The sequence below is a fragment of the Coregonus clupeaformis genome, chromosome 37 (assembly GCF_020615455.1).
Source record: "Coregonus clupeaformis isolate EN_2021a chromosome 37, ASM2061545v1, whole genome shotgun sequence".
Taxonomy (NCBI): Eukaryota; Metazoa; Chordata; class Actinopteri; order Salmoniformes; family Salmonidae; genus Coregonus; species Coregonus clupeaformis.
In genome coordinates this window covers 12,759,771-12,781,749 of record NC_059228.1, presented here as the reverse complement: position 1 = coordinate 12,781,749, position 21,979 = coordinate 12,759,771, and the positions used below count along the sequence as shown (strand labels likewise).

Below are 21,979 nucleotides of genomic sequence, written 5' to 3'. Positions count from 1 at the left end.
TGCAAAATCGGCAGTGTATCAAATACTTGTTCTCCCCACTGTATAAGCAGTGCTGCAGTAGATGCATACTCTGCAGTATGCAATGCTTCCCTAACAGAAAATGCTGTTAGGTGCTGAGTCATACCTAGGGTTGTAAAGGGAGGGTGTATTACTGGAAACTTTCAAAGTTTACCAGTAAACTACCAGAATGTTGGTACCTTTCAAGGACTTTATGTAATCCATCACATCTACTGGGCCTTTTGGCTACTTCAGATTATCACAGGTGTCTGCAATCATCTCTGGCCCTCTGTGGGGCCTTATAACATGTATAATATATGAAATAATTAAAATCAGATGATTTTAAAATATAAAATTGAATGACATTGCTGTAAAACATCAACTTAGTAAGTACCTTTGGTGGTTAATGAGGGTTTCAGAATAAAATATCCTTTATATCATTTTTTATTTACACAATTGAATGTATTTTACTATGTCAATATGTATTTGTTGCCGTCAATGTGTGACAGTCAATAGTTGGAAGAGTTGCAGAGTTAATTGAAAAAATGTGATTGTTGATTAGATGCTTTCTTTCATTAATTAGGCTATTTTCTCTTGAACCATATGGTCTATCTACTAGAAACTAATGGACAACATGGACACAGATATATGCTGAACAAAAATATAAATTCAACAATTTCAACGGTTTTACTGAGTTACAGTTCATATAAGGAAATCAGTCAATTGAAATAAATCCATTAAGCCCTAATCTATGGATTTCACATGACTGGGCAGGGGCAGCCAATCAAAATGAGTTTTTCCACACAAAAGGGCTTTAATTACAGACAGAAATACTCCTCAGTTTCATCAGCTGTCCGAGTGGCTGGTCTCAGACGATTGTGTTGTGTGACAAAACTGCACATTTTAGAGTGGCCTTTTATTGTCCCTAGCACAAGGTGCACCTGTGTAATGATAATGCTGTTTAATCAGCTTCTTGATATGCCACACGATTATTATCTTGGCAAAGGAGAAATTATCACTAGCAGGGACGTAAACTGATTTGTGCACAAAATCAGAGAAATACGCTTTTTGTGCGTATGGAAAATTTCAGGGATCTTTTATTTCAGCTCATGAAACATGGGACCAACACTTTACATGTTGCTTTTATATTTTTGTTCAATATAATAAATGAATACTATATGAATACATTTTATTACAAGTTATTCAAGTCTAAAATGTATAATTATTGACCAAAGTCACAATAGATTGCCATAGATTTCCAATTAATTACCAAAATGACTGAAGATTCCGGTAACTTTTGTAAATTTTTGCAACCCTACTCATACCTCTTACTATAATGACACCCCATACACTGTAAAGTGCTTTGAGACCTGATGAAAGTAAATCAAATGCCATTCCTAATCAATAAGTGCTGTGTCTGTACCTGGATGACAAAGGTCTTGTCGGTGAAGCCGGGGCTCAGGCCCAGCTGGCTCATGTAGGCCGCCTCGTTGATGAAGTTCTCGATGCCGTGGAATACTCCACGCCCGGTGGCCGAGATCCTTCCGTGGATGCCCCCCTGGCTGATGGGCTTACCAGTCACACAGGCATGGGCGTTGATGTCCTGGACACAGAGGAGAGGAACGTGTGGTTCGTTAGTGGTGGAATTAGCAACTTCACATAAGCAAACAAATGCAGCAGACGGCCATTTTATTATACGTATTTTGGCAACCTTGTAAGAGGCTCACTGGATGGTGAAGTCGACACATTTTGGGATGTACCGGAGACAAATCAGAGGGATAAAGATGAGGCTCTTTACAATAATAACATCAATATAACCCAGAAACTAGTCTAATTGGAAGACAATACCAAAAAAGTCCCAACATGCACTTGGCAAGGCCAAATTGCCAACACACTACACAATAACATCTTCAGTCTACATTCTGAGAAGAACATGAATCAGACTAAACGTCTTGATAAAGTAAGGTCATTAATGACTGCTATGGGAAGACAGGGAGTTAACCATGAGGCCTGCATGGACACAGCACAGCATTGTCCTCAAACTGTGACAAACTTAATCCTTGACAGGACAAGAGCACATGTCTCTGTAGTGCTGTTTTTAGCCTGAGGCCAACTTCTATGACTAGGCTATAGGGTAAATTCCAGTGTACAGTTGAGATGCTCCCTGACCTCCTCCCTGGCAATCAACAAAACATATAAGCATCATACAGCAAGAGACAGTTAAACTTAATGGAATCTAGAGCTTTGTCTTTCAGTAGAATTGGAACAGTATCCTAATGACAGGAAAATAAGGGTCATATAAAAGTCCAGCAGAACTTTGTGTAAAAACTCAAATCAACAAAAGGGATAAGGGAAAAACACAGTGACATACTGGAAATATTTACTCAGCAAAGTCAATAGGGATGGCTAGTATACACACAGAATAACTTATCACTTGACCACTTGCTACTGTACACAGTTCTGCTTTGTGGTCTGTGGTCATGTAACATAGTTGCTTGGTTATAAGGTTGATAAGACATGAACAGATTCATGGTGATAAAATATACCAAGCAGAGGAACAGCTGAGAAAGTTCTATATGACATTTTCCTTCATTTAAGTGGTTTACAGTAATTGTTAAAAGCTGTTTAACTTAGTTGATAGGAAGTGCTGGTGGAAACTCTGTCTATTGTGGGAGAGGGCAGTGAGTTTATACAGGGAACACGTACATGGTGGCCCATGGTGTTGGCGTAGGTGTCAGCGATCCAGGACATTTCCCTCTCTCCAGTGCTCATATCAGGGGCAGGGACATCAATGCCAGGTCCTGACAGGGGAAAGAAAATCATTTAGATTAAAGTGAACTTCTAGGATAACAAAAAATGCCTTCAGTAAAGAAACAAACAATACACCAACAACAAACTCATACTGAAACACATGATTACCCATCTAAATATATTGGTATGAAACAGTAGAACTGTATTTAGATAGAGGCACTCATGGCCCACTTTGAAGCTATTGCAGTGTACTGTAGATAGTCTAGTCACATGACGTGTAACCAAGACATGTAGCTATACAAACAGTCACCTCATCCCCCTATGGAAGAATGTTGGGGAATGCCTTTTAATAACTGGCTTCCTCTGACTAGTCTGATACCTTCCTGATTTAGTGACCATGTGGACGACATTTACGGCTTTAAATAACATATAGAGAGATAGAGTGCCATTCTTGCCTTTTTAAACACTGTGGACTTGTCAGGCTAGAAACCCCCTACAAAGGCCTGAAGTCAGGTCACGGGCACTTCAAACATTCAAAGCATTACCCTAAAATAACTCTTAAACAAGCGGAGGTCCTTGGGAGTGATAGTGCATTGTTACAAAGAACGTGAAGTTAATGTGCACTGCTTATTTAATTCTGACATCCCCAAATAATATTTGGTGGATTATTTTGTGTTAGCTTTTTTCTGGTGTACAGTTTCCCCTTGTCAAGTCTTCTGTTTAACCCCTCTCTCATCATGGTTATTTATGTTTGTGTTGCGCCGCGGGCTCATGAAACCCTGCCTGTGTTGGTATGGGCTAAGTGGAAGGCAGACCCCCCCTCCCCCACTCCAGGGGACCATGTATTCACGCAGACATACACATTACTGCCAGACATTTTCACCGGCAGCCTTCAATGTTTCCCTGAACACAGACACTACTCACCAATAAAACCCTTCTTGGCCAGCTCAATGGTGAATCTTCTGGTGATTTTCTCCAGTTCATTGTCCTGCAGGCAGAGCATAACAGTATGATAAATGGCATTGCATATTTCACTGGCTGTAAAGTCAGACCAAATAAGTAAAGGCTCTTCTATAACAGCACAAAAACATCCTGCTTTGTGATAGAATATAATTCTCAAATATTGAGATGCAACATCAGCTTCAGGTAGGTTAATACTACTATGTCAAAGCTGGATTACTTTAACTTATTCAATGAACACTGAAGGTGAAACACTCATCCACCTGGCTCAAGGACTATACATTTGGCTCAGGAGGATCAAGGGACTAAAAAACTCCTGCTCTTTCAGAGCCATCAGCCCAGCAGAGAGAAGAGGGGGAAATGTCCCAGTCATGATGTCTACCAGCTGATAGCTCAGCAGTTCTCCCCCATAGCCTAATGGAGCCCTAGGGCCACTGGCAACAGACAGGGCGGGTCAGTGCTGGGCTAGCTACAGGAAGTGGAGGGAGAGCCCACTGACTAACAGCTTCCTGTGCAGAGCTCTATGGAACATTGAATAGTGTGATCTATTCATTTAGATATAAGGTATTCAACATCTTAATAACTTCTGCTATAATATGTCCAACATGCACTTAATTACGTTTTTATTTGCACATTTAAATATGAACTTTATTAAGTGCAGGTTATGCATATTTTGTATTTATGAGAAAGACATAATGATCTATGTCTCCTTCTTCCTTGTTTCCAATCAGTAGTAATCTCAGCTAATTCTGGGGTCAAAGTTGAAGGTAGAGATGTCCTCATCCTTGTTCCGATCACTGCTAAAACAAACACTCGAATGAATGGCTACATAATAGGACAAGCTGCAGCCTTCCTACAGGCCATACACTGGTTGAATCAACGTTGTTTCAATGTAATTTGTCAACGTATTGTGAAGCAGAATCAAAGTGGAAAATACATTGGATTTGAAAAAAGTCATCAACCAGTTCTGTTTTCATCTAATTTCAACCAGGGTTGTAAAACATTGAAATTAGGGTAAAACGTCAACCAAAATACATTAAATTAACCTGACTTACATCAATATAATTTCAACATAAATTACAACTACAGTACCAGTCAAAAGTTTGGACACACCTACTCATTCCAGGATTTTTCTTTATTTTTTTACTATTTTCTACATTGTAGAATAATAGTGAAGACATCAAAACTATGAAATAACACATATGGAATCGTGTAGTAACCAAATAAGTGATTCTTCAAAGTAGCCACCCTTTGCCTTGATGACAGCTTTGCACACTATTGGCATTCTCTCAACCAATTTCATGAGGTAGTCACCTGGAATGCATTTTAATTAAACAGGTGTGCCTTGTTAAAAGTTAATTTGTGGAATTTTTTGTGGAAAGGTAGGGGTGGTATACAGAAGATGGCCCTATTTGGTAAAATACTAAGTCCATATTATGGAAGGAACAATTCAAATAAGCAAAGAGAAACGACATTCCATTATTACTTTAAGACAGTTGATCCGGAAAATTTCAAGAACTTTTAAAGTTTCTTCAATGGCAGTCGCACAAACCATCAAACGCTATAATGAAACTGGCTCTCATGAGGACCGCCACAGGAAAGGAAGACCCAGAGTTAACTCTGCTGCAGAGGATAAGTTCATTAGAGTTACCAGCCTCAGAAATTTCAAGTAACAGACACATCTCAACAACAACTGTTCAGAGGAGACTGCGTGAATCAGGCGTTCTTGGTCGAATTGCTGCAATTCTCAATAAGAAGAGACTAGCTTGGACCAAGATACACGAGCAATGGACATTAGACCGGTGGAAATCTGTCCTTTGGTCTGATGAGTCCAAATTAGAGATTTTTGGTTCCAATAGCCGTGTCTTTGTGAGACGCAGAGTAGGTGAACGGATGATCTCCGCATATGTGGTTCCCACCTTGAAGCATGGAGGAGGTGTGATTGTTTGGGGGTGCTTTGCTTGTGACACTGTCTGTGATTTATTTAGAATTCAAGGCACACTTAACCAGCATGGCTACCATAGCATTCTGCAGCGATACGCCATCCCATCTGGTTTGGGCTTAGTGGGACTATCATTTGTTTTTCAACAGGACAATGACCCAACACACCTCCAGGCTGTGTAAGGGCTATTCGACCAAGAAGGAGAGTGATGGAGTGCTGCATCAGATGACCTGACCTCCACAATCCCCCGACCTCTACCAAATTGAGATGGTTTGGGATGAGTCGGACATCAGAGTGAAGGAAAAGCAGCCAAGAAGTGCTCAGCATGTGGGAACTACTTCAAGACTGTTGGAAAAGCATTCCAAGTTAAGCTGGTTGAGAGAATGCCAAGATTGTGCAAAGCTGTCATCAAGGCTTCACAAGGGTGGCTATTTGAAGAATCTCAAATATAAAATATATTTTGATTTGTTTAACACTTTTTTGGTTACTACATGATTCCATATGTGTTATTTCATAGTTTTGATGTCTTCACTATTATTCTACAATGTAGAATATACAGTGGGGAAAAAAAGTATTTAGTCAGCCACCAATTGTGCAAGTTCTCCCACTTAAAAAGATGAGAGAGGCCTGTAATTTTCATCATAGGTACACGTCAAGTATGACAGACAAATTGAGAAAAAAAATCCAGAAAATCATATTGTAGGATTTTTTATGAATTTATTTGCTAATTATGGTGGAAAATAAGTATTTGGTCACCTACAAACAAGCAAGATTTCTGGCTCTCACAGTCCTGTAACTTCTTCTTTAAGAGGCTCCTCTGTCCTCCACTCGTTACCTGTATTAATGGCACCTGTTTGAACTTGTTATCAGTATAAAAGACACCTGTCCACAACCTCAAACAGTCACACTCCAAACTCCACTATGGCCAAGACCAAAGAGCTGTCAAAGGACACCAGAAACAAAATTGTAGACCTGCACCAGGCTGGGAAGACTGAATCTGCAATAGGTAAGCAGCTTGGTTTGAAGAAATCAACTGTGGGAGCAATTATTAGGAAATGGAAGACATACAAGACCACTGATAATCTCCCTCGATCTGGGACTCCACTCAAGATCTCACCCCGTGGGGTCAAAATGATCACAAGAACGGTGAGCAAAAATCCCAGAACCACACGGGGGACCTAGTGAATGACCTGCAGAGAGCTGGGACCAAAGTAACAAAGCCTACCATCAGTAACACACTACGCCGCCAGGGACTCAAATCCTGCAGTGCCAGACGTGTCCCCCTGCTTAAGCCAGTACATGTCCAGGCCCGTCTGAAGTTTGCTAGAGTGCATTTGGATGATCCAGAAGAGGATTGGGAGAATGTCATATGGTCAGATGAAACCAAAATATAACCTTTTGGTAAAAACTCAACTCGTCGTGTTTGGAGGACAAAGAATGCTGAGTTGCATCCAAAGAACACCATACCTACTGTGAAGCATGGGGGTGGAAACATCATGCTTTGGGGCTGTTTTTCTGCAAAGGGACCAGGACGACTGATCCGTGTAAAGGAAAGAATGAATGGGGCCATGTATCGTGAGATTTTGAGTGAAAACCTCCTTCCATCAGCAAGGGCATTGAAGATGAAACGTGGCTGGGTCTTTCAGCATGACAATGATCCCAAACACACCGCCCGGGCAATGAAGGAGTGGCTTCGTAAGAAGCATTTCAAGGTCCTGGAGTGGCCTAGCCAGTCTCCAGATCTCAACCCCATAGAAAATCTTTGGAGGGAGTTGAAAGTCCGTGTTGCCCAGCGACAGCCCCAAAAACATCACTGCTCTAGAGGAGATCTGCATGGAGGAATGGGCCAAAATACCAGCAACAGTGTGTGAAAACCTTGTGAAGACTTACAGAAAACGTTTGACCTGTGTCATTGCCAACAAAGGGTATATAACAAAGTATTGAGAAACTTTTGTTATTGACCAAATACCTATTTTCCACCATAATTTGCAAATAAATTCATTAAAAATCCTACAATGTGATTTTCTGGAATTTGTTTTCTCATTTTGTCTGTCATAGTTGACGTGTACCTATGATGAAAATTACAGGCCTCTCTCATCTTTTTAAGTGGGAGAACTTGCACAATTGGTGGCTGACTAAATACTTTTTTCCCCCCACTGTAGTACAAATAAAGAAAAACCCTTGAATGAGTAGGTGTTCTAAAACTTTTGACCGGTAGTGTATGTAAATAAGCCATCTGTTTTTTTGTTTTTTTACATTTACAAAAATGTCTATAAACCTGTTTTTGCTTCGTCATTATGGGGTATTGTGTGTAGATTTAATCCATTTTAGAATAAGGCTGTAACGTAACAAGTGTGGAAAAAGTCAAGGGGTTTGAATACTTTCCGAATGCACTGTATGTGTGTGTGTGTGTGTGTATATATATATATATATATATATATATATATAGATAGTAAGGGAAAAAAGTATTTGATCCCCTGCTGATTTGGTACGTTTGCCCACTGACAAAGAAATGATCAGTCTATAATTTTTATGGTAGGTTTATTTGAACAGTGAGAGACAGAATAACAACAAAAAAATCCAGAAAAACGCATGTCAAAAATGTTATAAATTGATTTGCATTTTAATGAGGGAAATAAGTATTTGACCCCCTCTCAAATCAGAAAGATTTCTGGCTCCCAGGTGTCTTTTATACAGGTAAAGAGCTGAGATTAGGAGCACACTCTTAAAGGGAGTGCTCCTAATCTCAGTTTGTTACCTGTATAAAAGACACCTGTCCACAGAAGCAATCAATCAATCAGATTCCAAACTCTCCACCATGGCCAAGACCAAAGAGCTCTCCAAGGATGTCAGGGACAAGATTGTAGACCTACACAAGGCTGGAATGTGCTACAAGACCATCGCCAAGCAGCTTGGTGAGAAGGTGACAACAGTTGGTGCGATTATTCGCAAATGGAAGAAACACAAAATAACTGTCAATCTCCCTCGGTCTGGGGCTCCATGCAAGATCTCAACTCGTGGAGTTGCAATGATCATGAGAACGGTGAGGAATCAGCCCATAACTACACGGGAGGATCTTGTCAATGATCTCAAGGCAGCTGGGACCATAGTCACCAAGAAAACAATTGGTAACACACTACGTCGTGAAGGACTGAAATCCTGCAGCGCCCGCAAGGTCCCCATGCTCAAGAAAGCACATATACAGGCCCGTCTGAAGTCTACCAATTAACATCTGAATGATTCAGAGGAGAACTGGGTGAAAGTGTTGTGTTCAGATGAGACCAAAATGGAGCTCTTTGGCATCAACTCAACTCGCCGTGTTTGGAGGAGGAGGAATGCTGCCTATGACCCCCAAGAACACCATCCCCACCATCGAACATAGAGGTGGAAACATTATGCTTTGGGGGTGTTTTTCTGCTAAGGGGACAGGACAACTTCACCGCATCAAAGGGACGATGGACAGGGCCATGTACCGTCAAATCTTGGGTGAGAACCTCCTTCCCTCAGCCAGGGCATTGAAAATGGGTCGTGGATGGGTATTCCAGCATGACAATGACCCAAAACACACGGCCAAGGCAACAAAGGAGTGGCTCAAGAAGAAGCACATTAAGATCCTGGAGTGGCCTAGCCAGTCTCCAGACCTTAATCCCATACAAAATCTGTGGAGGGAGCTGAAGGTTCGAGTTGCCAAACGTCAGCCTCGAAACCTTAATGACTTGGAGAAGATCTGCAAAGAGGAGTGGGACAAAATCCCTCCTGAGATGTGTGCAAACCTGGTGGCCAACTACAAGAAATGTCTGACCTCTGTGATTGCCAACAAGGGTTTTGCCACCAAGTACTAAGTCATGTTTTGCAGAGGGGTCAAATACTTATTTCCCTCATTAAAATGCAAATAAATTTATAACATTTTTGACATGTGTTTTTCAGGATTTTTTTGTTGTTATTCTGTCTCTCACTGTTCAAATAAACCTACCATTAAAATTATAGACTGATAATTTCTTTGTCAGTGGGCAAACTTAAAAAATCAGCAGGGGATCAAATACTTTCTTCCCTCACTGTATATACACACACACCTCTTTATTTAGGCTGATGGCATGACGTTGAAACAATGACATTGATTCAAATACAACATGTTACCATCAACATTGAAACAAGGTCAAATAAAATGTCTATTCAAATATACAATTCTAAATAATTTCAACCACGAGATTCTTTCAGTTTCTATGTGGAATTTTCAATGCAATTTCTAGGTATACATAGTTCTGATGATTAGGTTGAAATTAAGTTGATGTAACAACCTGTTAGTCAGGTTAAGTCAATGAATTTAAGTTTTCCCTAATTTCAATGTTAACAAAGTAGGTTGAAATTAGATGAACAATACTGGTTGATGACTTTTTTTCAAATCAAATGTCACAATGCATTGACAAATTACATTGAAACAACATTGATTCAACCAGTGTGTGCCCAATGGTTATTATCTAGGCACTAGGGGTAAATACAGCGCAATGGACCTAGTGAGACAAAAATGAAATGCCTTGACAGCACTCTAATCATTGGTTTAGATGACTTAGTAATGTGAGCATGTATGATAAGCTCTGAGAGTCACAGATAAACAAGTTCAAAATAAAGGAGAAACTGACATTGTTGTCTATTGAGACAAACTGCTTTGTACATAGAAAGGGAACACACCCTAAAGCTAATGTGAAAGTGCCTTGTGACTGGGAGAATGGGATGAAAGGACATCAACAATTAGTATTTCTTAAAAGATACTCTGGCGTATCCCGAAACAAACTAATACCTACAGTGTAATTCTTTACGTTGATCTTCACTCCAGCTTTGGCTCCTCCAAATGGCACATCTGAAGGAATTAAAAATGGACGGGGTTGCATCAGAAAAAACACAATAGGCTATATAAACACTTATGTCTGGAGGACTTATGTCTTGAAGATATAGGCTAGGCCTATAAAAGCACTTACCCACGACAGCACATTTGTATGTCATCAGCGAGGCCAGGGCTTTCACCTCGTCGACAGACACCTCGGTGCTGTAGCGGATACCTGAAACATACAACATGACAGTTCTTTTTTATTTTATTTTTCACCTTTATTTAACCAGGTAAGCCAGTTGAGAACAATCTCATTTACAACTGCGACCTGGCCAAGATAAAGCAAAGCAGTGCGATAAAAACAACAGAGTTACATATGGAATAAACAAAAATGTACAGTCAATAACACAATAGAAAATATATATACAGTGTGTGCAAATGTAGCAAGTTATGGAGGTAAGGCAATAAATAGGCTATAGTGCAAAATATAATTACAATTAGTATTAACACTGGAATGATAGATGTGCAAGAGATGATGTGCAAATAGAGATACTGGGGTGCAAATGAGCAAAATAAATAACAATATGGGGATGAGGTAGTTGTGTGGGCTAATTACAGATGGGCTGTGTACAGGTGCAGTGATCGTTAAGGTGCTCTGACAACTGATGCTTAAAGTTAGTGAGGGAGATAAGAGTCTCCAGCTTCAGAGATTTTTGCAATTCGTTCCAGTCATTGGCAGCAGAGAACTGGAAGGAATGGCAGCCGAAGCGAGGTGTGAAACCTGTGATATCAGACTTGGCTGAAAAACGACTCTCTAGCTAGAGTAGGTGTGTATGAGAATTAGGAAAATGGTATACCTGAACTTTATACATGATGAAAACAATATGCCTAATTAGTTGCTGTACAGCAAAACAAGTGAAATGTGCACACTATCCACTATTTAAAACCAGAGAGCCCACTCCTACTTTAGCTTAACAGTTTGGTATTTTATTCTCCAACACAAGAGGTGGACTAAAGCAATTAGCCTACTCACACACAATCACAAGCTAGGGGGTATTTTGTGCCCTAACTAGTCTCAGAACGGCAGAGCCACTCTGATAATGAAATGTACTTTTTAGAGGAGCATGAGGGGGAGAGAAAATGAGGGGTATCTAAAGTTACCACGTCTAATGCAGGTTAGCCCTCGTCTATGCCAGCCCAGTCTGTTCTGGAACAAGACCACATTTTTGTACAAAATCCAAACACTCCATTTCATACTAGGCCTCTCGTAGTTATCACAGGTTGTCAGTTTCACTGCACAAAATGGTTGCAGTTGCCCAGTGTCAGAGTCACAGTAGGCAAAATTTCCTTTCGTAGGATAGCCGGAGGCAAAGTCATTATTTGCCGTCGGGTGATTGGTTGAGCCTTCTTGAGTGTGTGACATCACTACGAGCCCTTACCAAAACAATTGCGGACAATTTCTCTACCCCCGGATCTAAAACCAGTAGTAACCACCAACTTCAATGACAGTGATCTTAAAAATTAAAAGACATCTAATATTCCCGCATCCCAATAACATTGTCGCCAAGGAGGGCTTGTTAGCTAGCTATAGGGTTTGAGTCACCTCAGCCGTTTTCTGCATCTAGACTCGGGAGCTCATGGGCATAGACATGTCACATAGGCTTCAGGTGCCAGCTGGTTAGATATGATTCCACCATGGGCAACAACTGGCTACTAGTTTGTTTTCACCAAAATATGTTAAACTAATAGCTAGTATATCCAGTGACCACCGCATTTAGAAGGATAGCTACTGACTGAGTAGCCAAGTAGCTTGCTAACAGTTAGCTAATGGTGGACGCCAAACAACACAGTAGCTAGACTTGGGAGCTCATGGGCACACAGGCTACAATAGCCAACTGGTTAGAAATAAGAACACCATTGGCAACAACTGGTGACTAGTTCATTTTCAGACATACAGTACCAGTCAAAAGTTTGGACACACCTACTCATTCAAGGGTTCTTTATTTTTACTATTTTCTACATTGTAGAATAATACTGAAGACATTAAAACTATGAAATAACACATATGGAATCATGTAGTAACCAAAAAAGGGCTAAACAAATCAGGTGATTTGGAGGCCAGGTCATCTGATGCAGCACTCCATCACTCTCCTTCTTGGTCATATAGCCCTTACACAGCCTGGAGGTGTGCAAACCAGATGGGATGGTGTATCGCTGCAGAATGCTAATGGTAGCCATGCTGGTTAAGTGTGCCTTGAATTCTAAATAAATCACACCAGCAAAGCATCCCCCACACCATCACACCTCCTCATTCATGCTTCAGGGTGAGAACCACACATGCAGAGATCATCCGTTCACCTACTCTGCGTCTCACAAAGCCACGGCAGTTGGAACCAAAAATCTCACGTGTACTCATCAGACCAAAGGACAGATTTCCACCGGTCTAATTGCTCGTGTTTCTTGACCCAAGCAAGTATCTTCTTCTTATTGGTGTCCTTTAGTAGTGGGTTCTTTGCAGCAAAGGCCTGATTCACGCAGTCTCCTCTGAACAGTTCATGTTGAGACGTGTCTGTTACTTGAACTCTGTGAAGCATTTATTTAGCCTGCAATTTCTGAGGCTGGTAACTCTAATGAACTTATCCTCTGCAGCAGATGTAACTCTGGGTCTTCCTTTCCTGTGGCGGTCCTCATGAGAGCCAGTTTCATCATAGCACTTGATGGTTTTTGCGACTGCACTTGAAGAAAGTTCTTGAAATTTTCCGGATTGACTGACCTTCATGTCTTAAAGTAATGATGGACTGTTGTTTCTGTTTGCTTATTTGAGCCGTTCTTGCCATAATATGGACTTTGTCTTTTACCAAATAGGGCTATCTTCTGTATACCAACCATACCTTGTCACAACACAACTGATTGGCTCAAACGCATTAAGAAGTAAAGAAATTCCACTAATTAACTTAACAAGGCACACCTGTTAATTGAAATGCATTCCAGGTGACTACCTCATGAAACTGATTGAGAGAATTCCAAGAGTGTGCAAAGCTGTCATCAAGGCAAAGGGTGGCTACTCAAATATAACATATAGTTTGATTTGTTTAACACTTTTTTGGTTACTACATGATTCCATGTGTTATTTCATAGTTTTGATGTCTTCACTATTATTCTACAATGTAGAAAATAGTAAAAATAAAGAAAAACCCTGGAATGAGTAGGTGTGTCTAAACTTTTGACCGGTACTGTATGTACAACTCATAGTTAGTTTATCCACTGTCCACCACATTTAGGAGGATAACTCAATTTCTGAAATGTAGATTGCTAGCTCACTGGCCAGGGAGTAGCCACTACTAACCAACTAACTGAGGATTTCCTTTTCTTTGATACATTTGGGTCAACTTGCACATATCAAGCAACAGACAGTTTGTGGAAAGGTAAAAATAACAATTAGTGGACTTGTTTTATGATCGGACTGTGAAAATAAAATGGATTGGTAGCTAGCTGGTGAGGCTTTCATTTATTTCACAATTAATTAAGCAGGGTCTCCTAAGTCGTTCAGTGCTTACTGCTAATGCCGGCGAGCAAGCTAGACAGAAGGCTCTGCAGTGCATCTGTGTGATGTCACACATCCAAGAAGGCTCAACGAATCACCTGATGTAACTCATGAATATCAATGAATTTGCCTACGGCTATCCTACGAAAGGACATTTCGCTTGCATGTGAGGGTGGTAGAAACCACACCCCCGCCTAGCGTTATGGCTAACTGATGGGATTTGATTAGGCTGAACCGGGTTGCACCAGGCTACGGGCCTGTAATGTGACATATTTTCAAACTAGTTTTTTGGGGAAAGGCAGATAAAGCACATATTTATCAAGAGCAAACCACACTTTTGCATGGGAATCCTAAGTCATTACTCCATGTGTCTGACATACATCACTTTGTTTTGAGTCCACTTCACCATCGGCTTTGAACAGGGCACCCAGCTCACGCCTGGGAGGCAGCCAGGTTTTAAAACTAATACAATCACTGTTCACCTGTTGCAAACTCCACCCACTGGGGCCAGCTTAAAAAACGCCCTCACTCCTGAGACCGCAGGCCAGCTCCCCTCCACCCAATCCACAATGAGGAAAAACATTGGGAGCTGGAAACTGGGTGTGCTCCTGGCAGGAACGTCTTGTTTACTATCTCTTACCACTATACTCTATACCAGGCAGGGGTACTCAAATAGTATTTGAGGAGGTCCGGTCACACAAATGTCCTAGGTGACAAAGGTCCGGATGGATATTTTCATTTATCGGCATAGTAACAAACCCCCACCTCGCAACCCCAAACCCCTCATTGGCAGAGAGAAAAATTAGCAGTTTTAAAGCAAATTTCCTGCAATTCTACACATTTTCCATGTCTTATGGATCTTCATATGATATCAGGAGTCAAATCACAAACAGAATTCCCAAAATGTTATGCATTTATTTTATTGTCGGGACCTGCGTATTGACCCCGTTTTGTGTCTGGATCCGGCCGGCAGTCCACCTATCAAGTATGGCTGCTCTACACACAGGACCTCACAAACCTTCCACTTCTGAAGGCACTAAAGCTTTTAATAGCTGCATAAAATGCAGGATATTTCTAATTAGTGCAACATGAGGCTGATGGTTCAAACTTGATGCAGAGAACTGGTTTTGGGAATGTGTTCAATTCAAAAGCAGACCGAACAGGATTGTGATTGAAAGAAGAGTAATTTATTTCCCTGGGGAGAGAATTGTGGTTTGTTGTGATTAGTTTAAATTACCAACGCTTTCCTTTAACAAATCAGACTTCATCCTTAACCATCTGCCATAGGCCTACTGTATGTCAGCTGACATATGGACATGGCTCAGAATCAACTCTAACATAACAGAATTGAGGTTCAAATTAGAAAAGCTACCTCATAAATAGTCGGGAAATGTCATGTCTGCCTGTACCAAACTCAGGTCATCTTTGGACAGGGAGCCAAACAGAGAGAGATTGCAGTGCACCCATCAAAACCAAGGCTCAGTGCCCAGAGGTGCTGCCAGAGAGTTTATTTAATTCCAATGACCGTGGCAGGTGCCAAAAATTATTCTAACATCCCCTCCCGTCACCGCCAGTGCCAACATTTCTGTACTATGGCTTTTACTCAATGGCTGTCTACTGGTGAACATATAGCCTAGCTAGCCTAGCAAGACTCAAGAAACAACAGGGTCTCCGTTTCTGGATCCCTAATTCAATGGCATAATGTTGAATACAGTGAAACTGGCTGACACCGTACATTTCACTCTGAGATGAGTGAGGCACTTAAGCAGGCACTTAAGGTTCAAGAGTTCATATCCTCATCACAGGTTAATATATTAGGGCTGCCTCTGTAAGGGGTCATACCAGTCTATGACAGAAGCAGCACATTTACAACACAGTAGTCTCACACACACCCCTGTTTTAGCCAACCCAGTAGCCACTGCAGCCTCCTCCCACATAAAGGACTTATGCTCTCATCTCACACCACTATCTTATCCAGGTCTGGTTTTGACCAGCTGAGTTGGTAAGGTCTGGTCGAGTTTAATAATTGTAAAACTGGCACAACCCCATTATCTTTCCTTTAAAACAAAACACCAGAGAGACAAAAGCTACGAGTAATTTGTTATTAAAAGTTCAGAACAAATCCTGAAGCTCCACCAAGCTTTATACAAGTCAGCCTGGAGAGAAATTGAGGAAGAGTGCTGTCTGCTCTCTGAAAATGGAGCATGCAGACTAGCATCACCTGGCAAATTCAGCCCTCTAAGCGGGTCTACAGGTCATGTTTGGTGATCTGCTAAATGGCATATTATTATAATCATCATCGATCAATTACCAGCCTAAATCACCAGTGTTCACACAGCCCCACAAGACTGCCCAGTTGAATAAACAAACCCACAACTGGACTGTCAGCATGGGTGGAGAGTGAACCTATGGATAGAGTTCAAACTTCCATTTAACTTTGCATTAGAGTTCAGATTTTGGGATTGTGGTTCAGTTCATCTATTCTATTTCTATGGTTCAGTCGGTGTATGTCATTTCTTGGCCCCTCACGTGTACATAATATGGTTACGTCCGTTCCAAACCTCCTATCAGGAGAGGCTATACAGACACGCCTGGTGCCCAAATTGATGACGTATGTCGCGCAGCTGAGAGTCCAGTGTGGACAGGAATGGATTCGGTTAAGTCAGTCGAGCCTTTCCCAGTTAGTTAGTTTATGCTGGCAACAACAGAAGCATGGCGCTAGTTAAAAGTTGTAAAAGAAAGTGACGTTTATTTCGATAGGCGAGGTAGAAATAACTTGTAGTATTGGTCACCATCTGGACATCACCGTGACAGGCCAATTTCTTTTTTTGTTTTTTTCTTTAGTCATTTAGCAGACGCTCTTATACAGAGCGACTTACAGTTAGTGAGTGCATACATTTTTTAATTTCTTTTCATACTGGCCCACCAGAACCCACAACCCTGGCGTTGCAAGCGCCATGCTATACCAACTGAGCTACACAGGGCCTGCAAGACTAACGTAACTACAAGACGGTGCGAATCACCAGTACAACTATGTTGTACGAGGTTGTTGCTTCCCACTCGGCAGCAGTTCCTTCCCACCGGGAGTGTTTGCGGTTTTCTTGCCAAATTGAGCTACTTTGAAAACGTTTTGGGGCTATTTCCAAGTTGCACAGCGGCCGCCAAGGCTTTTATCTTAAAAAATATACATATTTCACTGTGACCTGCTCCTGGCTGTCTGGCAGTGAGACAGGCTGTTGCTGAGCGAGTGAGCAGTGGGGAAGGCCTGAGGGGTGTGTTGAGTGAGCGCTAGAGTTATTGGCGGAGTCACGTGAGCAAGAGGAGCGAGAGCAGCGCGTGCACGTGACAACTTTTTACTAGTTGTAGGTAGGCTATTTAGGTTGTCATTATGGAGAAACCTATTTCCAAACCCTTTTCCTTAAAACATATTAATACTCGAGAAATGTTGCACGTCAATAAATAATGGACCAAAGCACTGGAAAACGACTAGAGCGCATTACATCAATCAGCTAGGAGGTGGTCTGCAATGAAACTGACATTAAATGTGGAGAATGATACATTTGTCTCTGTTGGCCATCAAGTATTAATTTACTGTATATGCCATTGTAGGCTACCATTTGATCCAATAAATGTTGAAATGACGATATCACTGGAGTCATTGCAAATCAATTTGTGCCTCTTGTGTAGCCTACCTGGAGCTGGTAAACCAATTGAATAAATATCCTATAACTACAGTTTATTGTTGTTGTAGCCTTAGATTGACGTAACAGTAGTCAGATTAGGCTACAGGTAAAACAAATTCAAAAAAAATAAACAAGCATATTCAGTTCATATACATATTATTAATATTTAATTCAGTGATTGAAGTGATGACCCCATCCTTAGTAGCCTATTCCAGCAGGCTATTGGGGAAACAAGTACTTCTTATTATCCAAGCAAACGATGGCAAAGTTGAATTACAATCATAAACCCTGACTTTAATCTGTAGCCTATGCCTATTGAAATGGCAAGTCAATCTCGCAAATGGGCCACTTAAAGGTTTGTAAAGAGGGGACACCTTCCACCTGATGGCGAAACTCGAGTCGCATCTGCCTCATGCACACATTCATGTTGTTCCTATGTCCAGAGAAAGTGAAATATTCCACGATATTAAAATAAACACGACAAACTGCTAATAATAATAAAAACGCAGGGCTATCGATACACTTGGCTACTAATTCATTGCAGCTGCAGCACAGAGAAACACATTTTGTGTTTGTAATAGTGTTAAATAAAAAGTGTTGACCGTGCTGAATAAAAACTTAAACATGAACTCCCTCATAAAAAACAGCAGCTCTTTGCTGTATTCTTTGACAGTCTCTCTCTGGTCATGGTTTTTAAAAGTTATGAAATCTCATGTAGGCTAGTATGAAACTTTGCTGGAAGCTGTAGGCACGGTGATTTGAGCTACCCGATTGGCCAGCCCCAGTAAGCTCCAGATCTCCCGGTCTGCCAGGTAGGCAGAGAAAAGAAAAGCAAGGCTTTATCGTTTGCTTTTCTACAGAAATGCTCGGTGATCGACTAGGAATGCCTTAAACACTGCTTTAGACCATGCCTATGCACAGTTTCTAGTGGTTGAAATATTGGATTTCAAGAAGGCAAAATTAGCCTACTTGTGCAAATGTGGAATATATGATGACACTCTGCAAGATGGTGCCGAGAGAGACTTGAAAAGCTGCACGATTATATGTCTTACTGAAACGTGTCTGGATGATGATGCACTTAGTACACGGTGGATTCTCCATGCAGCGGCAGGATCGTGCATTCCAGGGAAGTCGAAAGGAGGTGGTGTGCTGCTTCAAGTGTGAAGGAAATCTTGAGCTTTTGCTCACCTGATATAGAATACCTCATGGTAAGCTCCAGACCCTTTTACCTACCAAGAGTAGAGTTCTGTAATTCTCATGACTGTCTACATCCCTCCACAAGACAACACCACTCTGGCACTCAACAAACTGTATTGGGGCATAAACAAACAAGACACCAGGGGCACTAAAACGCTAGACCACTTTTATTCTACCCACAGAAACGCACACAATGTCCTCCCTTCGGCAAAACGGACAATGACTCCATTCTCCTGCTTCCTATTTACAAACAAAAGCTTAAAAACAGGAAGTACCAGTGATGCGCTCTATACGAAAGTGGTCGGATGAAGCAGATGCGAGGCAACAAGACTGGTTTTGCTAGTACAGACTGGGATATGTTGTGTGATTCATCCGATAGCATTGAGGAGTTTACCACAACAGTCACAGGCTTCATTAATAAGTGTATAGACGATGTCGTCACCACAGTGACTATAAGAATGTATCCAAACCAAAAACCATGGATTACAGGCAATATCTGTGCTGTGCTAAAGGCTAGAGCTACTGCTTACAAGGAATGGGACACGGACGCATACAAGATAGCCGGCTACGTCCTCCGACAAGACATCAAACATGCAAAAGGAGGAAGGTGGAATCCTATTACACCGGCTCCGACGCTCGTCGTATGTGGCAGGGCTTGCAGACGATAATAGATTACAAAGGGAAACCCAGCCATGAGTTACCCAGCGATGCAGAACTCTTAAACGACGAGCTAAATGCATTTTATGCTCGCTTCAAGGAATATAACACCGTGCCTTGCGTGAAATATCCTGTTTTATCTGGATGACTGTGATCTCGCTCTCTGTGGCCGATGTGAGCAAAACGTTTAAAAAGGTTAACAATCACAAGGACGCCAGGCCAGACGGAATACGGGGGCGCGTTCTCAAAGCACGAGCAGACCAGCTCAGCTGGCGAGTGTCTTCAGACATTTTCAATCTCCTTGTCCCAGTCTGTAATCCCAACATGTTTCAAGCTGACCACCATTGTCCCTGTTTCCAAGAACTCCAAGGTAACCTGCCTAAATGACTACCGCCCTGTAGCACTCACATCTGTAATTATGAAGTGCTTTGAAAGGCTGGTCATGACACACATCAACACCATCATCCCAGACACCCTGGACCCACTCCAATTCGCATACCGCCCGAACAGATCCACAGATGACGCAATCTCAATTGCACTTCACACTGCCCTTTCCCACCTGGACAAGGGGGGAAATAACTATGTGAGAATGCTGTTCCTAGACTACAGCTCAGCGTTCAACACCATAGTCCGGCCACAGGTGGTGAGGGTAGGCAACAACACCTCCGACACGCTGACCCTCAACACGGTGGCCCTTTAGGGGTGTGCTTAGTCCCCTCCTGTACTCCGTTTACCCCCAACTGCGTGGCCACGCACGACTCCAACACCATCATTAAGTTTGCTGACGACACGGTGGTAGGCCTCATTACCGACGGCGATGACTCAGCCTACAGGGAGGAGGTCAGAGACTTAGCAGTGTGGTGCCATGACAACAACCTCTCAGTAAGACCAAGGAGCTGATCGTGGACTATAGAAGAAAGAGGGGAGAGCACGCCGCCATCCACATCAATGGGGCTGTTGTGGAGTGGGTCGACAGCTTCAAGTTCCTTGGCGTCCACATCACTAAGGACTTAACATGGTCCACACACACAGTCATAAAGAGGGCACGACAGCGCCTCTTCCCCTCAGGAGGCTGAAAAGATTTGGCATGGGCCCTCAGATCTTCAAAAAGTTATACAGCTGCACCATTGAGAGCATCTAGTCACTTTGCCTTGCCTTCATGTACATACCGTATCTACCTCATACCTCGTACCTCTGCACATTGATCTGGTACTGGTTCTCCCTGTATATTTGATTCCTCGTGTTGCCATTTTATTTTTAAACTCTGCATCGTTGGGAAGGGCTCGTAAGCAAGCTTTTCACGGTACAGTCTACACCAGTTGTATTCGACGCATGTGACAAATACAATTGTATTCATTCATAACAAAACAGACAGCTAAATATAACACAAGATGCAATCATTTGCCATTAGTGAGAAGAGCAAAACTATGTATTGTATCTTTGCATTCTAAAATAATTAGCAATAGACATATTTCCTATTACAGTGGGGGGAAAAAGTATTTAGTCAGCCACCAATTGTGCAAGTTCTCCCACTTAAAAAGATGAAAGAGGCCTGTAATTTTCATCATAGGTACATGTCAACTATGACAGACAAATTGAGAATTATTTTTCCAGAAAATCACATTGTATGATTTTTAATGAATTTATTTGCAAATTATGGTGGAAAATAAGTATTTGGTCACCTACAAACAAGCAAGATTTCTGGCTCTCACATACCTGTAACTTCTTCTTTAAGAGGCTCCTCTGTCCTCCACTCGTTACCTGTATTAATGGCACCTGTTTGAACTTGTTATCAGTATAAAAGACACCTGTCCACAACCTCAAACAGTCACACTCCAAACTCCACTATGGCCAAGACCAAAGAGCTGTCAAAGGACACCAGAAACAAAATTGTAGACCTGCACCAGGCTGGGAAGACTGAATCTGCAATAGGTAAGCAGCCTTGTTTGAAGAAATCAACTGTGGGAGCAATTATTAGGAAATGGAAGACATACAAGATGTGATGTCACGAGAGGCTGTGTCCGGGAGGGACGTTACATCCCCCTGAGGTGGCTGCAAACCCAGACAGCTATGGCTCCATCTGCTGGTATGGTCGGGAACTCCACCCCTCTATGGCCAATCTTCCCACGCAGCTGAAACAAATGAGGAGCTGATGAGCTGAAGGTTTGGGGAGGGAAGAGACACAGTCTGGAACCTGGGCTCTCTGGAGGACAAGAGTGCTGCACGTCCACTTCCATGAGGAATATAAGGATTTGGAGATACTTACCTTTGGGAAATACTCACCTTTGGATATATGCACCTGTGGAAATACGTGAGAGACATTTGGAAGGACTTTTTGCTGGGTTGGCCACTAGCTGCAACGTGGACTACAGTAAGGCTGGGGAAAAGTTATCTGAGCGAGTGAGAATTATGATTTTGGATGT

At 41.9% G+C, this 21,979-nt stretch overlaps 1 protein-coding gene across 1 annotated transcript in view; it reads right to left on the bottom strand.

Moving 5' to 3' along the window:
• Positions 1 to 21,979, bottom strand: part of LOC121553431 (glutamate dehydrogenase, mitochondrial) — a 43,995-nt gene that overhangs the window by 11,849 nt on the left and 10,167 nt on the right. The window contains exons 2-6 of the mRNA XM_041866532.2: positions 10,627 to 10,707; positions 10,453 to 10,508; positions 3,673 to 3,736; positions 2,704 to 2,798; positions 1,421 to 1,600 (exon numbers count right to left, since the gene is read on the bottom strand). Coding sequence (XP_041722466.1) covers positions 1,421 to 1,600; positions 2,704 to 2,798; positions 3,673 to 3,736; positions 10,453 to 10,508; positions 10,627 to 10,707 — 476 coding nt within the window. The remainder of the gene's footprint in view (positions 1 to 1,420; positions 1,601 to 2,703; positions 2,799 to 3,672; positions 3,737 to 10,452; positions 10,509 to 10,626; positions 10,708 to 21,979) is intronic.